The sequence below is a fragment of the Oxyura jamaicensis genome, chromosome Z, assembly GCF_011077185.1.
Source record: "Oxyura jamaicensis isolate SHBP4307 breed ruddy duck chromosome Z, BPBGC_Ojam_1.0, whole genome shotgun sequence".
Taxonomy (NCBI): Eukaryota; Metazoa; Chordata; class Aves; order Anseriformes; family Anatidae; genus Oxyura; species Oxyura jamaicensis.
Genome location: NC_048926.1, coordinates 670,663 through 687,644, shown reverse-complemented (window position 1 = coordinate 687,644; position 16,982 = coordinate 670,663). Strand labels below are relative to the sequence as shown.

The 16,982-nt window shown below is 46.3% G+C and overlaps 1 protein-coding gene across 3 annotated transcripts in view; it reads left to right on the top strand.

Moving 5' to 3' along the window:
* WDR7 (WD repeat domain 7) overlaps positions 1-16,982 on the top strand; it is a 105,959-nt gene that overhangs the window by 49,984 nt on the left and 38,993 nt on the right. For all 3 annotated transcript variants that reach the window (XM_035309534.1, XM_035309533.1, XM_035309535.1), the window contains 2 exons: positions 3,665-3,886; positions 15,698-15,884. In XM_035309534.1, coding sequence (XP_035165425.1) covers positions 3,665-3,886; positions 15,698-15,884 — 409 coding nt within the window. The remainder of the gene's footprint in view (positions 1-3,664; positions 3,887-15,697; positions 15,885-16,982) is intronic.

Here is a 16,982-nt window from a genome sequence, read left to right as displayed (position 1 = left end):
CGCTGGGGCAGGTTTAGCAGCGGGGTTGGCTGGTGGTTGGCTTTGCTGTGGCTGGGGGCGCAGCTCGCGGTGCATGTCCCTGTCCTGTCTGCCCGCGGGGCGACAGACCATGAGACTTGCGAAACAAATGCAAGGAGAAGTGTCGGTGCTTTCCATGGAGTCCGTGAAGGTTTTCATGCAGGTTTCATCTGTAGGTGGTGGCTGCCAGCCGTGCTCGTTCTGTGCTGTGAAATGCAAACGGTGACAAAAGTCAAGAGGGCTTTGCTTTCCAGTTCTCTTTGTATCCTTAAAATACCAGGTTGGCACGCAGGATCTGAGCTCCCTGCCTAACCTGGTAGGACTTAATTATTGGACTTAAGGACTTAATTATTTTACTCATTTAGGTCTCCATATTTTTGTCCTCTAAGATTAAAGCCCTCTGTTGTTTCTTTCACCCCCCCTCTCCGGTGTGCGCATACGTATGCGTGCATGCACCACGTACACCCCCCATACAGTCCGTATGCACACACGCAGACGTGTGTACCTGTACAGATGTATGTGCTCCCGTTTGTGGTGCCCGCAGGGGGGCGGGCTGGGGGCACGATGCTGCTGGGGTCACGCTGCCCGGGGCCACCCCGCTGTGCCGAGGGCCACCAGGGAGGCAGCGCATGGCCGCGGGGCGCGTGCGGGCTACCACCGCTCCCCGGGCTGCGGTACCTGCGCGGAGCCGGGCCGTCAGGCACAGCACCGGCTGGCATCCACCTCCGGCAAATCCGCCCTCGGCCCCCATTCAAATCCATTGATCCCTATTCCGGCTAAACCTGAGGAACTTAATTTGTCTTTTAATCCTTTTATTGTAAGCCAGGATAAAATTAATTTTACCCAAGAACTGTGCAAAGCCAATTAACGTGAGCTTTAGAGTTATTTAGTAAAGTGCTCCAAAGTGTTAAATTTACCCTGACCTCCTGGCTGCACTCTCCGACTGCTTTTTAAATGAAGCAATCAATAGCTCGCAGCCTTTTAAACAATTTAAACTTCGGAAACGCTTTACCTGTATTTTAAACCCTTTATAAAGATGCTCTGTTGCTTTGTGTTACCTTCCTCTAAGCAGGTGGGCAGGTTTAAGTCTCAAAAGCCGGCGCGTTTTGAAATGCTTAACGTGGTGGTTTCGTCTGAAGGAGACCCGGATAACCACGCCACGGACCCGACAGGTCTCTGCTCGGCGATACTGGGAGCCTGCTATTGTTACAGCCGAAACGTAGAGCGTTTTGTCCTCTCACCAGCGTAGCCTCTGTTTTCCACATAGAGCTATTTGAGGTTATTAATTTTCTCCCTGTGATAGGGTGATCAACCGTCCTGTCAAGAAAATGGATCTCGGTGTCACCCTTTAGCATGATTAAATGGAGGCACGTCGCGGGGAGAAAATACCAAATTTTCATGAGACAAATGAAAGCGTAGAAGGGACTACTTTTATAGACGTTATTTCATTTGGAAATCTCCCAAATGGCTGTCAGTTTATTTGTAGGAAATCATTGCAATTAATTGTACATTTCCGCTAATAATTAAAAAAAAGTAAGTAAAAAATATTTGTGGGGTTTTCCTTTTCTTTAATTTCATTTGGAGGTTTCGGGGAGGAATGTTGCTGGGGGGTACTGGCTGTGTTGGTTTTTTTGTTTGTTGGCTTGGGTTTGGTTTTAGTTTCTTTTCTGTTGTTGTTTTGTGTTGTTGTTTTGAGGTAGAAAACACTGTACTGCAGGACGAAGAGCATCCCATGCCAATGAAAGACCCTAGGACTATTTCGCAGCCCGTCCTGGCTCAGATTTATTGTTGGGTTAGCAGTTGCCTTGCAGCAGATTCCCCCACGTTCGTGATTTGCCGTTTGAAGAGGACAGGAGAAGTTGTGCCGAAGCAGGCCTGGAATTTACAGGATGCTGCGGCGCTGCCGCGGGGACGTACCGAAGGGTTAACTTCCCCCTGCTGTAACCAAAGGCAAGGGCAGGGGAGTGCCCCCGCGGTTTAATTTCCTCCTGGAAGCAGCACATGTGGTCGCTCTTCCTTTCTTCCCCGCCTTGGAGCCGTGGCCGTGGCGGCAGCGGCAGGGTCAGCGCCTTGCCTATTGATCAGCATCCCGCCGTCCTGCTCCAGCATCTGCTCCGCTGGCTGCTCCCCACGCCTGCCGCAGCACGTCACCACAGAAATCCATAACCAGAGCTGTGCTCATCCAAGCAGGGCCAGAAACTAAATTAAACGGTATAAAACAATCTCGGATCAGGAGTTCGCACCGATTCATCTTGATCCGAGGTGTCACGGCGGGCACGGTGCGGGCACCTGGGCTGTCCCCGCATGCAGATGTTGGGGGGCTCCGCGTCCGCAGATGGCCGGTGGGATAAGTGATTGCGGAACAATTAGAACTGTTACACTTCTTGCTTTGTCTCCTGCAGCCCCTTTTCATCCTTCTTCCTCTGAAGGCAGTTACTATTGATTTTCACCCCCCCCTCTCCCTGCCATTGTTAAGCTTTTCGTTGTTTCTCAGCTCCCCTTTGGCTGGCACGTTGCTGGCACAGCTGCAACGTTGCCTGAACTGGGATGGCCTTCTGATGCTGGTTCTCAGATTTGGGTAGTTCTTCTTGTACGTCGTGTTTCGTGTCCCGCCGAGCCGCGTGAATGTCGTTAGCGCAGGCCGACTCGCTAATTCGCCCTTCGTTAATCTACAAGCCCGCTAAGTCTCGCCCAGCACCAGGTGCTGCCTTCTGACTCCTCAGCAAACGTTTAGCAGCCGAGCACTGTAAGGAGGATTAAGACTTCATTATTTTCCTAGCGTATATGGTGGGGCATTTCTGGGGTAGTGCGAATTAGTAACGCGGCTGAAAGTGAACTGTACCTGTCAGAGGAAAGGAATAATGTACTTCAGCCCGGTACGTTGCTCCTAAGATTGTGTTTCTTTATGAAAAAAACAAACAACACCTTGATCTAGTTACTCTAATATAGCCCTGGCATTTTTAATTTCACTAGCAATGTAGAATTTATAGTTTTATTTAAAATGTATGCTATGAGGTTTTTCCACCATTTAGGAGAACATTCATTAAAATACAAAATGCAACATTCAGTGTGCAAAAATACTCGTTCAGTTTAACGGCACATACTGGAATGTTGGTATGTTAAAATCTAGTAAGAATTGGAATATGATGGTGTACCCTAGCACAGAAGGATGCTTTTTTATAATAGAAATATATTTTAAAAATCCATCTCATAAGATAAATAAAAAGATTGCTAGTCACCAAAATTCAGTGTTAACAAGAAGCAAACCAAATATCACCTTTCACAAAGGCAGGCAAACAGAATTCCCTGCGTTGTGTTTAGTTCTGTTCTCCAGATGAACAAATCAAGCTCTCTGAAATGTTTTAGTTGTTCTTTTTTCAGTGAGCTCTTGGCAGTTTGGGAAGGGTGGCCGGCTTTGAGGCTGGCCATTGCAAACGCTCCCTTTAGACTTCTGCTGTGCGATGAAGGTTTTGAGAAGTGAAATGGCATCATCTCTAGTGGCTGCACATCCTGGGGAGGGAAGGAACAGTCCTGAAGGCTTAAGTTAAATGGAAACCTCTTCTCTTTTCTCTGGGAAATACGGTGTTGGGAGTGTTAAGAACAGCCCTGCTATTTATTTTCTCATACTTGTTACTTTTCATTTTAGGTTGTCTGTCTGGTCTCCCGCAGATGAAGAAAATCTCTACCTCTTACGAGGAGCGCAGGAAGCAAGCTACTGCCATCGTCTTGCTGGGGGTGATCGGGGCAGAATTTGGAGCTGAAATTGAGCCTCCCAAACTCTTGACTCGGCCACGTAGCTCTAGTCAAATTCCCGAGGGATTTGGTTTAACTAGCGGTGGATCAAATTATTCCCTGGCGAGGCATACGTGTGAGTATCCTGGGTGCTCTTTTCCCTTGTTCTGGTGTTTTGGGGAGAGGGTGGGATGGTATAACTTCGTTATATACTCATGTTTCAGTTCTCATGTTTGCAGCAGTGTTGCTGGAGGGGGCACCGACTGCTGCAGGAGCAGTCCTGCATGCACTGCTTTCACTCTTCTGGCTGATCTTCGTGTTCAGCACTTGGTAGCTGCTGCTCATAGTGGAGCTGTTCCTCCTGTAACTGAGCGCTGGCTCGGTTAGCTTACACACCACGCGTACTTCTTGGGAAGTGGATCAATAAGCATCAATAGGAAAACATACCTGGTGAGGCCAAAACTAAAAGGGGGGGGCAAGATGTTGGGTTTAAAAGTCAGAAACAGATGAATTTAATGGAAAATGCTATATAAAATGTTACATTCTGGTCCCATGTGAAATGTGGTCCTGCAGTGCTACTGTAATTATCCTTGCACCAAGCGGTAAGCATGATCTTATGTTATTAGATGGTTACATGTCTGTGTATTGACTATTTCATGTTAGCATTGCAAAATCTAATGGAAGCAGATGCAGCTTCGGTGCCCTGGATTCATGCAATTATTTTGGCGAGGTTCCTGAGTCCACTGGTGTGTTTTTGTTATATGTGGAGTCTGGCAAAAGTCCCTTTTGTTATCTCTGTAAGATCTCACTGCAGCACTACAGACTCGTTGTTAGTATTGCTTGAAGAAAAGTCAACTGTGTGGTTAGCTGTGAAATAATCCCACAGCAGAGCATTTCTCCTCCTGCCCTGGTTCAGTCCTCACCTGATGCCCAAGTGCCTTTGAGAAAAAGTGAAAAATAAATAGTAGAAAATGAGCATGTTGTCTCAGCTCAGAGCTGTTCACCACTTCTTTCTCCCAGTGTTTCTGTTTATCTATTTGCTTGCTAGTTTTGTTACGTTAGGCTTAGCCGAGCTGTCAGCTCCATCTTTGAACTCCTATTAATCATCATCTCAGAAACCCTGCGCGACTGTCTGGCTGACTGATAGGTTGAAATTCAGTCTTTAATGCAGACGAAGCTTGACACACTAAAATACTGTAAATTTAGATCCAGGCCATAAAGTAAGGTCTGAAATGGACAGAAAGCCAGAAGATTGTGAAAGGCAAGCGCTATATTGTTTGTTACTGAGACCCATGCTAGTCCTTGCTCCATGTATGTAACGGTGCAGAAGGAATTATGAATAAAACTGAGCAGTTGTACAAAAATTAAACGTTTCTTGGAACAAGTAAAAGCAAATCTACATGTATGCGCTAGGACCTGCAGTTTTTCTTTGATTTGTCTTATTTTGACTTTAAGGTACCATGCAGGTTATTTCTGTGTCTTCCAGTGACATAGAAAATATTCCTTGGCACTTCAAAACAGATAGGAAGAGTGGATAAGGTGAGGTCTGGTACCTTGTGAAAGGTGGCAGGAGGATGGTATGAAGCAGCAGACACTTAAGTAAAGAAATGACTGCTTTTCACCCACTTTGAGACATTTATTTGACTTGTCGGTAGCAGAGCGCCGTGGTGTCCGTGCTGACAGACACGTGGTGCTGGATGGATGTCCTCCAGGGTGGAGTCAGCTGCCCTGAAACCGCTCACAAAATGAGCACAGCCTCCTTTCCCCCGCTCACAACCAGGGATGCTGCAGCCTCCTGCTGCCCACCCCTGTGACAGCCTCTCCAGAAACCGGTTCAGATGATTCCTCTCCTCTGCTTTAGGCTGACTTGATTAAGATGCGGTCATTTTTCAGTCTATTTCGTTATCATACACTGAAATTGAGCGGGCCATCTGAAGCAGTGAGAGAAACGGCATGTGTCCTAAAAGCACCGTTTCTATTTCAGAAGAACTTACCAAAATGAATTACTTCTTCATTTGCACTGTTAATGTGTACATATTTTTGCAGCGTAAGTTGCTCACGTTGTGATTTACTACATTTAAGAAAACGGTAATTGTGACGATGCCTTTTTGAGCGAGTGGAATTCTGAAATCCATACAGTGACCTTGCCCGACATCCCGCATTAATCTCTGCTGACCTTACAAGTAGTTCATGAGATATTTAATTATAAAGTGCCACCCAAAGAATTTCTCATTATAGATGCACCACATTGCACTTAAACTGCAGCTAATGCTGTGTTTATAAAGTTAATGGGCTGATAAATCTGAATGACTCTTCTGTCCTGAATATGAAAATCCTTGATTCTGTTGTTAATGCAGTGTATTTTTCAAAGCATCTGCCGTCAATATAGTTATTAATGATAAGCATTTTGCCCTTTAACTCAGTCAGTGTCATATGTGACAGCATGTTCACGGCATTGAGTTATTTATATTGTTTTTGCAGGCTGTGCGTTCATGCTTCCTTCCTTCCAAAGCGAGTCTTGGGGTTTCTGTGCTATAATCCACAGCAGTCTCTCCAGTTTTACTAAATTACTTAATCTGAACCCAGCCAGCAGTTAGGTTCCTAACTCAGGCTAATGAAACCGTTTTTTATTTTTTAATTATCATCTCCCCACTTCCAGGCAGCTGACTTTCTGCCTGTTAGGCAGGAGAAGCAAGTGACAATTCTAGGCAGAAATAGAAATACACGTCTCCATAATTGTACAGGGCCATACTATAAACACCTGTAAAGGCGTGTGTTTGCTGTAGGGCCACGTTGGTAAAACTTTACGTGTTTGAGCAGATGCCTTTACGCTGTTCAGCTGTGTCTCTGGAAGCTTTCAGCAAAACAATGAAGCCATTAGCCTAGCATGAAGAAAAGATTTATTTTTCAAAGTAAGAGCAATTTAAACACCACTGGAAATGTATCGCTCCTGTGTTTGTATCATGGATCTGCCGCTGAGGAAGTAGTTAGTATTTGTGGTGGGGTGTGCCTGCCTCGGCCTTCGGTGTCCTCTCTGAGGGAAATCTCTCAAATTTGAAAAAATTCATGGATCTGTGGAAACTAGGTCAGAAGGGGCCTCGGAAATCATCGAGTTAATTTCCCTGCCACGATGTTTCTCCTAATCTTAAGCCATTAAACCATGGAGACTCTGTAGGCTCCCTGGAAGTCTGCTTGGGCTCTGCTGGCCTCTCGTGTTACCCTGCACCCTGCAGCACGTCCTGGCTCCCGGCACACACCTGCGTCAAGCCAGCAAGCTGCAGGTCAGTGGAAATGTTTTATTCTCCCAAACACACGTTTACACACTTCTGTTACGGCTGAAGCTCTACAAGAGCTGCTTTGAAATTGATACCCATTTTCCAGCAGGCTTTTCTGTATCCAGAGGAGCGTTTTGCACAGTGTACAGTTGTTTTCCCAGCACTCCAGTAAGCCCAGGGGATGTTTGCTTCCCACCGAGAGGCAGATACAAGAATGATTAGAGCTAATTTGAGTTCTGAATATAAAATCCTTCAGTGTGATACAGTTTTAAAATACTTAATACATTCGTACCACAAATCCTGGGGTACTTCTCCTTCGCTGTATGAGAACTTCAGTCCCAGAGCCGTTCCCTCCTCTGCCAGGAGCGTGCCATCACATACGGTGGCTCTACGGCTCTGTTAGGTAGGCACCAATGAGACACGTTAAGGTTGCTGAGACCCATTTTTCCATTTTTGGAAGATTACTGCTGTGAGTTTCAGAGAGTGTTGCTGATACGTTTGAGAGCTAGGAATTTTGCATTCTGTTTGAGGCTGTGGAGCCCTCTATAGTAATCAAAAATCAGTCTGTACACACCTCTGTACTTAACTGTGCAGGCTTTATCCCCTGCAGCCTGTCCCTCCTAATCTCCTGCCTCTCAACTCTCTGCACTCTGCTTGAATTGAAAGAGCTAGAGATTTACTGCATAAAAATACAAAATTGAAAAGATTTTGTGCGCTATCAAGGAAGCAAATAGCAGTTTTCTTTTTCTGCAGACTAGCTGGTGGTGCCACCGCTTCTTTAGATTGCCAGACCATTCCCCCTGTGAGCTCGTCTTCTCGGTTGTCTGAAGCATGCCAGGTGTTGGACATGAAAGTTGGTATGGGTTATGTTTAATTAGATGGAATTTGATTGGAAAATGTCTTCTAAAATGACTTAATCGCTTACAAGAGTAGAGAAAAAGACTTAAGTGTAGTTTGAAAAACCAGGTGGCAACTGGTACACGAGTTTCATTGTTCCACGTTGCAGAGCATTGCTGCATCGCTTGGCTTGAAACCTTTTCTAAAGTCTTTGATCCATGAGGTCTGTGTTGTGAAAATATTTAAATTTCCCCTCCAGACAACGAGGAAACAACCCTGGTGAGAGCAACATCCCTCCCCAGCAGTTGTGCTTGCCTCTCGCAGAGCTGGCAGCAGCAATTAGCGCAGACGAGCGGCCGCTCAGGATCATCACTCGCAGAAGCAATAAATCAGCCGAGCACCTGAACAGCAGCCTTTCAGGGCAAATTAAGCAAAGTGGCTCAGTAACTTAATTTAAAAACAAACCTAACAACAAAACACCCACAACATGGTGATTGAAGCAAATAACTGATTTTTTTTGCTCGTCGTGAGCGATTGCTGTCAGCGCATGCCGTGTTGTTGGCCGTATTTTTCTGGCAGTTTTGCAGGAAGATGCTCAGGTCTGCATGATCCCGTGGTTGGGGACATTGTGCTGATCCTTTTGGATCTGTATGTTTCAATCAACGTGCTCTGAAGTTCATTACAAATCCAAGGTGTGGTGTGGTTTGGTTTTGTTTTCCCTCTAGTTGTTGTGATTAGATCAGTGGCTCAAGCAAAATTTTGTCCCTGAAGGGAAAAAAAAAAATGGGAAAACGGTGGTTTATAAAAATCTATACCTTAGCCTTAGAGATAATATTTAGAAAAAAATAGTCAATCTGTATGGCAGAAAACAGTCAATCTTTGTGGCAGATATTATGCCCTAATTTAAATCTGTTGGTATTTTTTTGTTATTGACTTTAACAACAAAATCCAATCTGAAAAATTAAATTTACCTTTTTACCCAAATCCTGTAAGGGATGAATGATCCGAATTCTGTATTTTTAATCAGAGCTCTCTTTTTGCATGCTTAAAGCACGCAGAAAGCCCCTTGCTGCAGGCCCGGTGGGAGCAGCCCCTTGCTGCAGGTCCCGTCGTGCCTCGGAGCCACTTCCCAGAGCTCCTGGAGCCGGTGGGGTCCTAGGAGCCGAGGGCAGCTCTGGGGGAAACCTCCTAGCCCTGCGAGGCGTGCAGCCCCCAGTTCAGGCTCTTAGGGCTTGCAGCCGAGGCCGTGTTTTAACACCCTGAGGGAAACGTACGCACGGGAAGCGGTTGTAGCTGAGGGAGCAGGATACCTGCCCGGGTACGTGTAATATCAGGCTAGCAGGATGTACCGCAATTAATCTGAACGTCTTTTGTTTCCCCACGTTTCCAAGCAGTAACGTTTGTGTTAAGAGACACCGAACTGCTGCAGCGGGTCCCGTGTGTGTCCGAAGGAAGGCGACGCTCCGGCCCCGGGGCTGGGTAACGAGGAGAACCGAGAGAGGAACCCACGCGCTGGGCCTGAGCAGTTCTGCCTGGTGTGGGCGGTGGAAGGCCCTCTCTATTGGAACCTGATTCCCTTTTCCATCCCGCACAAACCGCCTGGGCTGGGGGGCTGATGGAGGGCTGAGCACCACTGATGGCACGGCACGCAATGACCATCTGTTGTACATGCACAAAGTCCAGCCGGGTGCGCCGTGCTGGTCGCCTGTGTTGGGAGAGCTGCTCTAATGGGATGGGAAAGCAGCCTCTCCCCGGGGAGGGATCCCCAAAGCACTGCCGTGCTGGTTTTGCTGTGTTTTGTGTGGCTGATACCTGCTTTAAATTGTGGTTACGTTCAGAGGCGGTGTTTGGCACAGCAGATAAGTTGTATTGAAATATTGCGGTGGGCTTTAACAAGCAGCAAACAATACCGTGCTTGCGGATTAGGTTACATTATCTACATGCAATTTTACCAACTTAAAATCTGTATGTTTGGTATGTCAAGTGGGAAAACCAAAGCCACACGTGCCTTTTGCTGTTCAGTGTCGGTATTAAGAAGTAGTGCCCGAGTGTTGTCAATCAATAGTATGAATGCTTAAAAAGAGCACTTCAAAATAACTTTATGAACTGTTGCTTAATAAGCTGTGACGAGTCAATAAATCAGCCTGTGCTCGGCCTTGTAATGAGTGAGATGAAGGGAAACTCAGAAACTAATTTAATTCATCATACAAATTAACATTATTCCTTCATTAGGCTTGCAGATGCCAAGCCAAGCATCCTTACCTTAAAAGAAAAGGAGAGAATTTGGAGTTTCAGCATCTTACAGACGTGTCTCAGAGTGATCCCAAGCCCAGCAGGGCCGGGGACATCCCACCGCCCGCAGCAGGGCCCTGGGGGCTGCCTCGGTCAGCGTCGTGCTGAACAGCACCCATGGGTGTAACACGTCGCTGCAGGTAGGGTGTGTGGACGTACAGGGCACCGGTGGTACGGAGGAGGTGCGGTTGGGATCCCCGACTCGTACAGGCATGGACTTCCCTTACTTCATGGGCGTCGTGCATCTTCCACCGTTGTGTTCAGATTAAAATGAATAGCATGGTTCAGTGGTATTATGCAGCTACGAGGAATGAAAATAACAAGTTGCTTGCAGCTATCAGCCAAGTCATGTTGGCTTTCTCCTTCCTGCTAGATTATAAACAAATGTTGGATTAAAATGGTAGTTTACTCTTTCTAGAGCACTGTGATATAATTTCATAGTTAGGGGAAGAAAGCATTTAAGCCAGCAGAGTCGGGTTCTCTCCATAAATTGAAACAAGTCTGATCCAAAACTCATTTACTGTCTTGGAACAGAATTGATCTTGCTTTCACATTTGATTCCCCCACTGCAGATTTTGAGAGGAAGAAAAATGGCATTGTTAGGTCAGTTTAACTAGGCCATAGTTAGACAGAAAGGACCGGGAAACCAGCTATTACAAACGTTTTTCTTTTTTCCTTTGTCTTCCTTCCTAAGGATTTATGTAAAATGCTAGAGGGTTTTAATACGACTTCGGGGCAGTGTTCGTGTGGCCCCACTTACACGAATGCCTTGCGGTCTACTCACGTGATGAGAAAGGCAGCATATATCAGTCTGTTTAAGAGAAAGGCTGTGAATTTACTACACCTCGAAATGGTTGTTCTGACCTGTTAAACCTCTACGTTTTCAGAATTTACATGGATAATTAAAATAGAGGAAATACTCCCCTTACGATTGAATAATATTTCTGATGCTCTTAAGTCTTCAAAGTGAATCTTCTGACACAACACACAGGGATTGCCTTTCTGTAGTTGTCTTTCAAAACTGCGTGAGCTCCTGAGCAGATATGATAGAGGGGGCTGTACCTGAGCCCTCGGAAGAGCGAAGCCAAAGTATGACAAGTGTGCGCTGGCCAGCGAGCCACGGGAGTGTTAATTGTTTCCTTTCCCTCTGAAAGGGCTCAGGCTGAGCTAGATGGGAGCTATCGATTTACTGTACGGTAAATGTCCTATTGTTCTCCGCCTGTCAGCCTGGCAGGTGGGTGCAGCTTGGGCCTTAACTGCAAAATTTGACTTCATCGGGAATATTGAGGATTAATTTAGAGCCATTGCGCGGTGCCTGGAACAGCACAGAGTGAGCAGTGAGACGCAGCAAGGCAGTCCTTGCGCGAGCGGGAGCTGCAGATACAAACCTCGCAGGTACCCTGTCTGATCTCCAGTACAAAATGGCTGCACAGCAAGTCAGGCTTTTTAGAATTCTCCCTCTGTTCTACGCGGGCATCCTCTCGGTAACGGGGTGTAGAACGACGGCTGCACCCAGCGTAGCCGCTCGTCTGCAGATGGGAATTCGGGCAGGGCTTTAGTAGCATCGTTCGGTCTGACGTGTAAGAGTTGGGGATGGTTTCTTTTCAGTCTCTTTGTTTTTCTCCTTTCATACAGCAGCAACACAAATATAATTGTGAATTGTTTTTTTTTTCCTCTGAATAAAATGCAGTCTGCATTATTGACATGCACAGGAGCTACCTCGCTTCTTAATATACTGTAAGACCATGCTTGAGAAAAGAGATTAAAGAAACCAACACCTACATATTCATGTCAGCTCTGAAATTACTGTAGAAGCTGGGGCCGTTGTACCTGTTGCAAGAACGGAACACAAATGATTTGAAGAGATCGTCAGGAGAAAGGAAGTCTCTTCTAGCATAAATTCAGTTGAAAAAATTAAACGTGTCAGAATTATATTTAAAGCAAAAAAGATTCTAGAAATGAGCTCTGTAAGAATTGGGAAATTTGATCCTGAATGTGATCAAAACCTTTTTTATTTTATTTTTAGCTTTCATAATTTTAGCTTCAAATAATGCAACTAGTTATATTTCAGTGTAGGCCGGAAAACATTCTCTGCTTTACACCTGTCTGAAAGATGACACAAGCTATGCGATAGAAGTTCCCTGCTCTAGGAGAGGGAAGGGACTGAGGGATACGGATTTTTAACCCAGATATCCTGACTTATTTCTCTCTTTCTGCTGGCATTTCACACAGGTGTATGTCAAGCCAGGGAGAAAGCCTCATCCAGAAAAGGTGACAACTGGCTTTAATTTCTTGTAGAAAAGCTGTGCCCGCAGACAGGGGAAGAGAGGGAAGACTAAAAACTCGTTAGAGTCATGATTCTTCGCTTTTATTTTTTTATGTAAAATCAGAAAAGATTCAAACCAGGTTAAGTCATATTTTCGGAGTCCATCATTTTTATTTAGTTGGAACTAGATCTTGTGGCAGATTATGAGAATGGGAATCAGAGTTATCAGTGTCTTGTTCGTGCCTGTGCTATTGATTTTCCTGAGCAAATTATTTAATTTTTTTAAAATCTATCTGCAAAATGAGGATAACAATGCTGACGGATGTAATAAGTTTAAAGCTCTTGAGATCCACTGAGGAAAGGCGTTTTAGAAATTCAAACGGGTGCAAGCATTCAAAACGACTGGATATGCTTTAGTATTCGGGTCACGTTTTCATTAACAAAAATGACCTAAGCAGATAAGACTCAACCCTTTCTTTTGGTGTTTAGGTAAATGCTGGGAAGAGTGGCTGGATTCCCAAGTACAGCACTCTGCTTTCTGGAGGAGATAGCTCTGTGTGTGCTGCCTGACGGGAGGGATGTTCCCGGTGAGGACACGTGGGAGGAGATCCGGAGCACGGGAAGACTTGCTTTCTCTATCCTACATTTTGAAAGCACTTAATAATTAGGTCCAAAACGTCATCCCCTGCTAGCTGGGGGAACTCCAGTCTGGTTCTGGTCCCCATGTCACTGCTGTGGTGGCAGGGGTGGTATCCCCTGCCTCGGGTGGGGAGCAGAGGGGCCCACGAGCGGCCCCCATCAGCAGGGCTCTTCCTGGGCTAATTACCTCTTTACTGCGCTGACTCTAATGTGACATGTTTATTGCCTTAACTAACAACTCATTAGCTTAGTTGATGTTTTTGTCAATATTAATTCGTTCATTTAAGCCGAGTCAAAGCTTAAACAAAGATGTCCAGGCTGAGAAACGGGCAGCAGAATGACTTTTGTTTAGTTCATCTTTTTCTGTAGCTCAATTGACACAAGGTAGGCGTCAACAGGAGCGGCGCTAGGAGCATCCCTACAAGCAAGGCCGGCGTATTTCATTGCACTGAGTACTCACGCTTTTTAATAAGAATCTTGTATTTGAGACATAAAATTCACACAGATTAAGGCTTCGTCGCCTGCCACACTCTTTAAGAAGAAACTTCCAGTTCACTTGTTACACACACACCACGGCTTGGTGTGAATTTATTAGTGCAGCATGTCTGCTGTTGGCTCCTCCGGAAGCTGGAGATGACAGGCGGTGTATTTAATAAAACCAGAAACTCGTGGAAGACGGTTCTGAAAACTAAAGAAAAACCTGTTAAAATCAATAGGTTATCTTTACCGCAGGAGCGAGCTAAATTAATGTTATTAAGAGGTAACAAATAATTATGGAGAGATAATGATAAATTACCTTTATCTGGGAGTGTTGCTTTAGTGTTCCCTTGCATTTATATATAAGCAATTACTTTTATTTTAATGAAAAACTAATCTATGAGATGGAATTATACAGCACGCTTGCTGAGTTGGCAGAACCTGGATGAAATTTGGATTTGTTGTCTTGTTGGGGGCATCGTTTCTCTCGCCCTCTCTCTCTGCTGTATTTCTCTCTACAAGAAACAAAGATATCGTGGGAGGAAGGAGCGAGTTACTCAAGATGGAAACGGGGCTGTGACGTAGTCGGAGAAAAATGGATGGGCTGGGGGGGCAGCCCTGGGGAAGGAAGGGAGGGAGGGAGGGAAACCCGCCTCCTGCTCACCCTGCGGCACCACCGGCCAGGGCTTGAGGGCTCCTGGCACCATTTGGAGAACGTCCCAGTAACTGCTGGTGCTGTGCTGGGAGGTCGGAGCCGGGTGGACCCCACCGCCCAGGAGCTGCTCCTTTTTCCCCAGGTTTTCTTGTAAGTGCATTTGTTGATGTGCAGCAAGAGCGGAGCTTTGGCATTGTTTCTCTGCTTTTGTATTCCATTAAATCTCAGGTAAGATGCAAAATTAAAAAAGCGACAGTTTCCAATAACCTTATGCCTAACCTTTTATTTAGTATCTGGTGATAACGTGCAGGAACTGGCCTTCCATGTCTACCACCGTGATGTTCTGTTATCTTATTTGATAAACCCAATCAAGTGGAGCAGTGAGGAGTACAGTAGGGCACCGTGCTGCCTCTGCTCGGCCACCTTTGTGTGCGGCTGGGGACGGGACTTCATACATAACACATCGTTAATTCATTTGGGGTGCGTTGTATAACATGAGTCATCTGAGATTCATTTGGTTTTTCAGCGTATGCAGTGATCTCAAGAGTTGTCGATGCAATTGAGCTATTAATTAACGTACCATCCTTTTAATGCAACCTTCCATGCGGCTTCTGCCTCGGGCTGTGATGCTGGCAGGTGGTTTCGCCACCAGCAGTAGCCGATCTCCGCTCACGTAGGCGGGGTGGTGTTACTGGGCGTTCACACCCTGTGCGTGTTGCTGGAGCCAGAGACCGAGCCCCGGCCCCGGGAGCGCTGGGATCTGCGAGCACAACGCTCTGTTGTGCATCCGGAGACAGCGACACGGAGGCTTGACAAATAATTTCATTGCACTGCCTAAATAAAGCATTGCTGATCCCCATGCATCTAACACGGAGGAGCTTTCCGTGGGAAGTGTATTTGGCCAGGAAGGCAAATCCTTGCTGTAAAATTGGCTCTCTGGTTCCCAGGTCGCCCGTGCCTGGGGGCTGGTGCTGCCTGGGCTGCTCAGCGGCAGGCAAGAATGAAGCATAAGTTAAAAATGTGTGTTTCTGTACTAAGCATTTTTTCTGATCCTCCATTTCTGATGGGCTCACTTCAGGGCACCCCCGTTTCTGCAGCCTGCTGTTGGTTGAGCTGAGCGTGCTGCTGGGGTGCCTGGGTGCCGGCTGCCTGAGACGATCTGCACCCACCCGCCCTGCCTGTGAAACGTTGTTAGTGTCGGCACTGGGGGCTGTCGTGGGTTACCGGGATCCTCCATAAAGAAACACGGCACGGAGAGTCTCTGGGCATCAAATGCCCTGCAGTTAATTAGCATAATTGCTATCCACAGAGGCACATTTCCCTGTTTCCATTGACTCCGGAAGGCGCTGCAGTTGTCAGCCGCTGTCCCTCCGTTGCGGGGGGAAGCCGTGCTGTGGCGTGCTCCGTGCGACGTGTTCCCAACAGCAAGCAGTTCAAAACAACAGAGCCAAATCAATGCCCCAGTTCTCTTTCATTGTACCGGTTCTCTCCCGTTCTGCTCGGCAGGCAAGGCACTGACGTTTCTGCTGCTGCAGCCGCCGAGCCCCAAGCTGCCCGCGCACAGCACCATCCGCAGAACTGCCATCGACCTGATCGGCCGCGGCTTCACCGTCTGGGAGCCCTACATGGACGTCTCTGCTGTGCTCATGGGCCTTCTGGAGCTCTGTGCCGATGCCGAGAAGCAGCTTGCTAAGTAGGTATCTCCTTCATTCACTTATGAAAACCCTTGCGTCTTTCTGACCTGCAGATCCTGGTTTTAGAGTCGGTTCTAGTACAAATAGCTGAAGTACTTGGCAAGAAGGTGGAAAAGGGAACAATCCCTTGTTTCACGTTCTGTGTTTGAACCAGGACCATCTAAGCTAACATACACAGTGCAGCCGTGTGCGGCTCTGTGCCATCTCGGAAGGGAGCGGGCGTGAGCGCTGGCCGGGGAGATCGGGTCACCTGTGAGTGGTGGCCTTGCAGCGCTCACTTCTCTGAGCCATCCCATCCCACACCGACAGACAACAAGTATTTGGCAGGCATTGCCTTGGGCTACAGAGCATGAATCTTATAGTCACATTAGCTGGAACTTTGAGAAAACAAACGGGTGAAGGCACATCCATATCTAAAATACGCTTGTCCATTTTTTTATAGTATCTTTTGGCCCTTTTCTAACTATAAAAGTAGTATTTTCAGAAGGTGTTTTGCACCAGCGTGTCTCAGTACATGGACTTTTGTTCCATGGTTTTATGACCATCCTCTCAGAATACGAGCTGGTTGGGAAAGCACGCTTTGGGAAAGGTGGTTGTTGGGTCAGTAACACGCTACTGACAGCAGCAAGGTAACTTGCAGATTTAAGGACTGCTAACAAATCGTGAACTCAGCAGACCACAGCCTGTCTCTGGGGCCAGAAGACAACTTATTAAAGTGTCCCAAATAAAGATGTATATGTATGTTCTAGCCTCCTTGAAATAAAATCTTTCAGTTCGGTGTTTGTAGCTGGGTCTGAAAAGGAAGGGGCGTGTGAATTTCATCGTCACACCTGACACTTCAGCATAAAACACGTGCTAAAAATACTGTTTCTATGATTTTTCCTGTGCATGGAACTCTGAGTGCACATATGTTCAGTAACTTAAAAATAACTGTAACTGTAAAACTTCAGCTCTGTCTGTGCAGCACTGGAATAGTGTGTCTGTAGGATTCATCAGCTGGATCTGCTTCCTAAATGTTTAAAAGTATATATTACTGTTAGACATAACATGATAGGCTGATGAATTAGAGTGAAATAAGAATCAGTTCTCTGAATTTG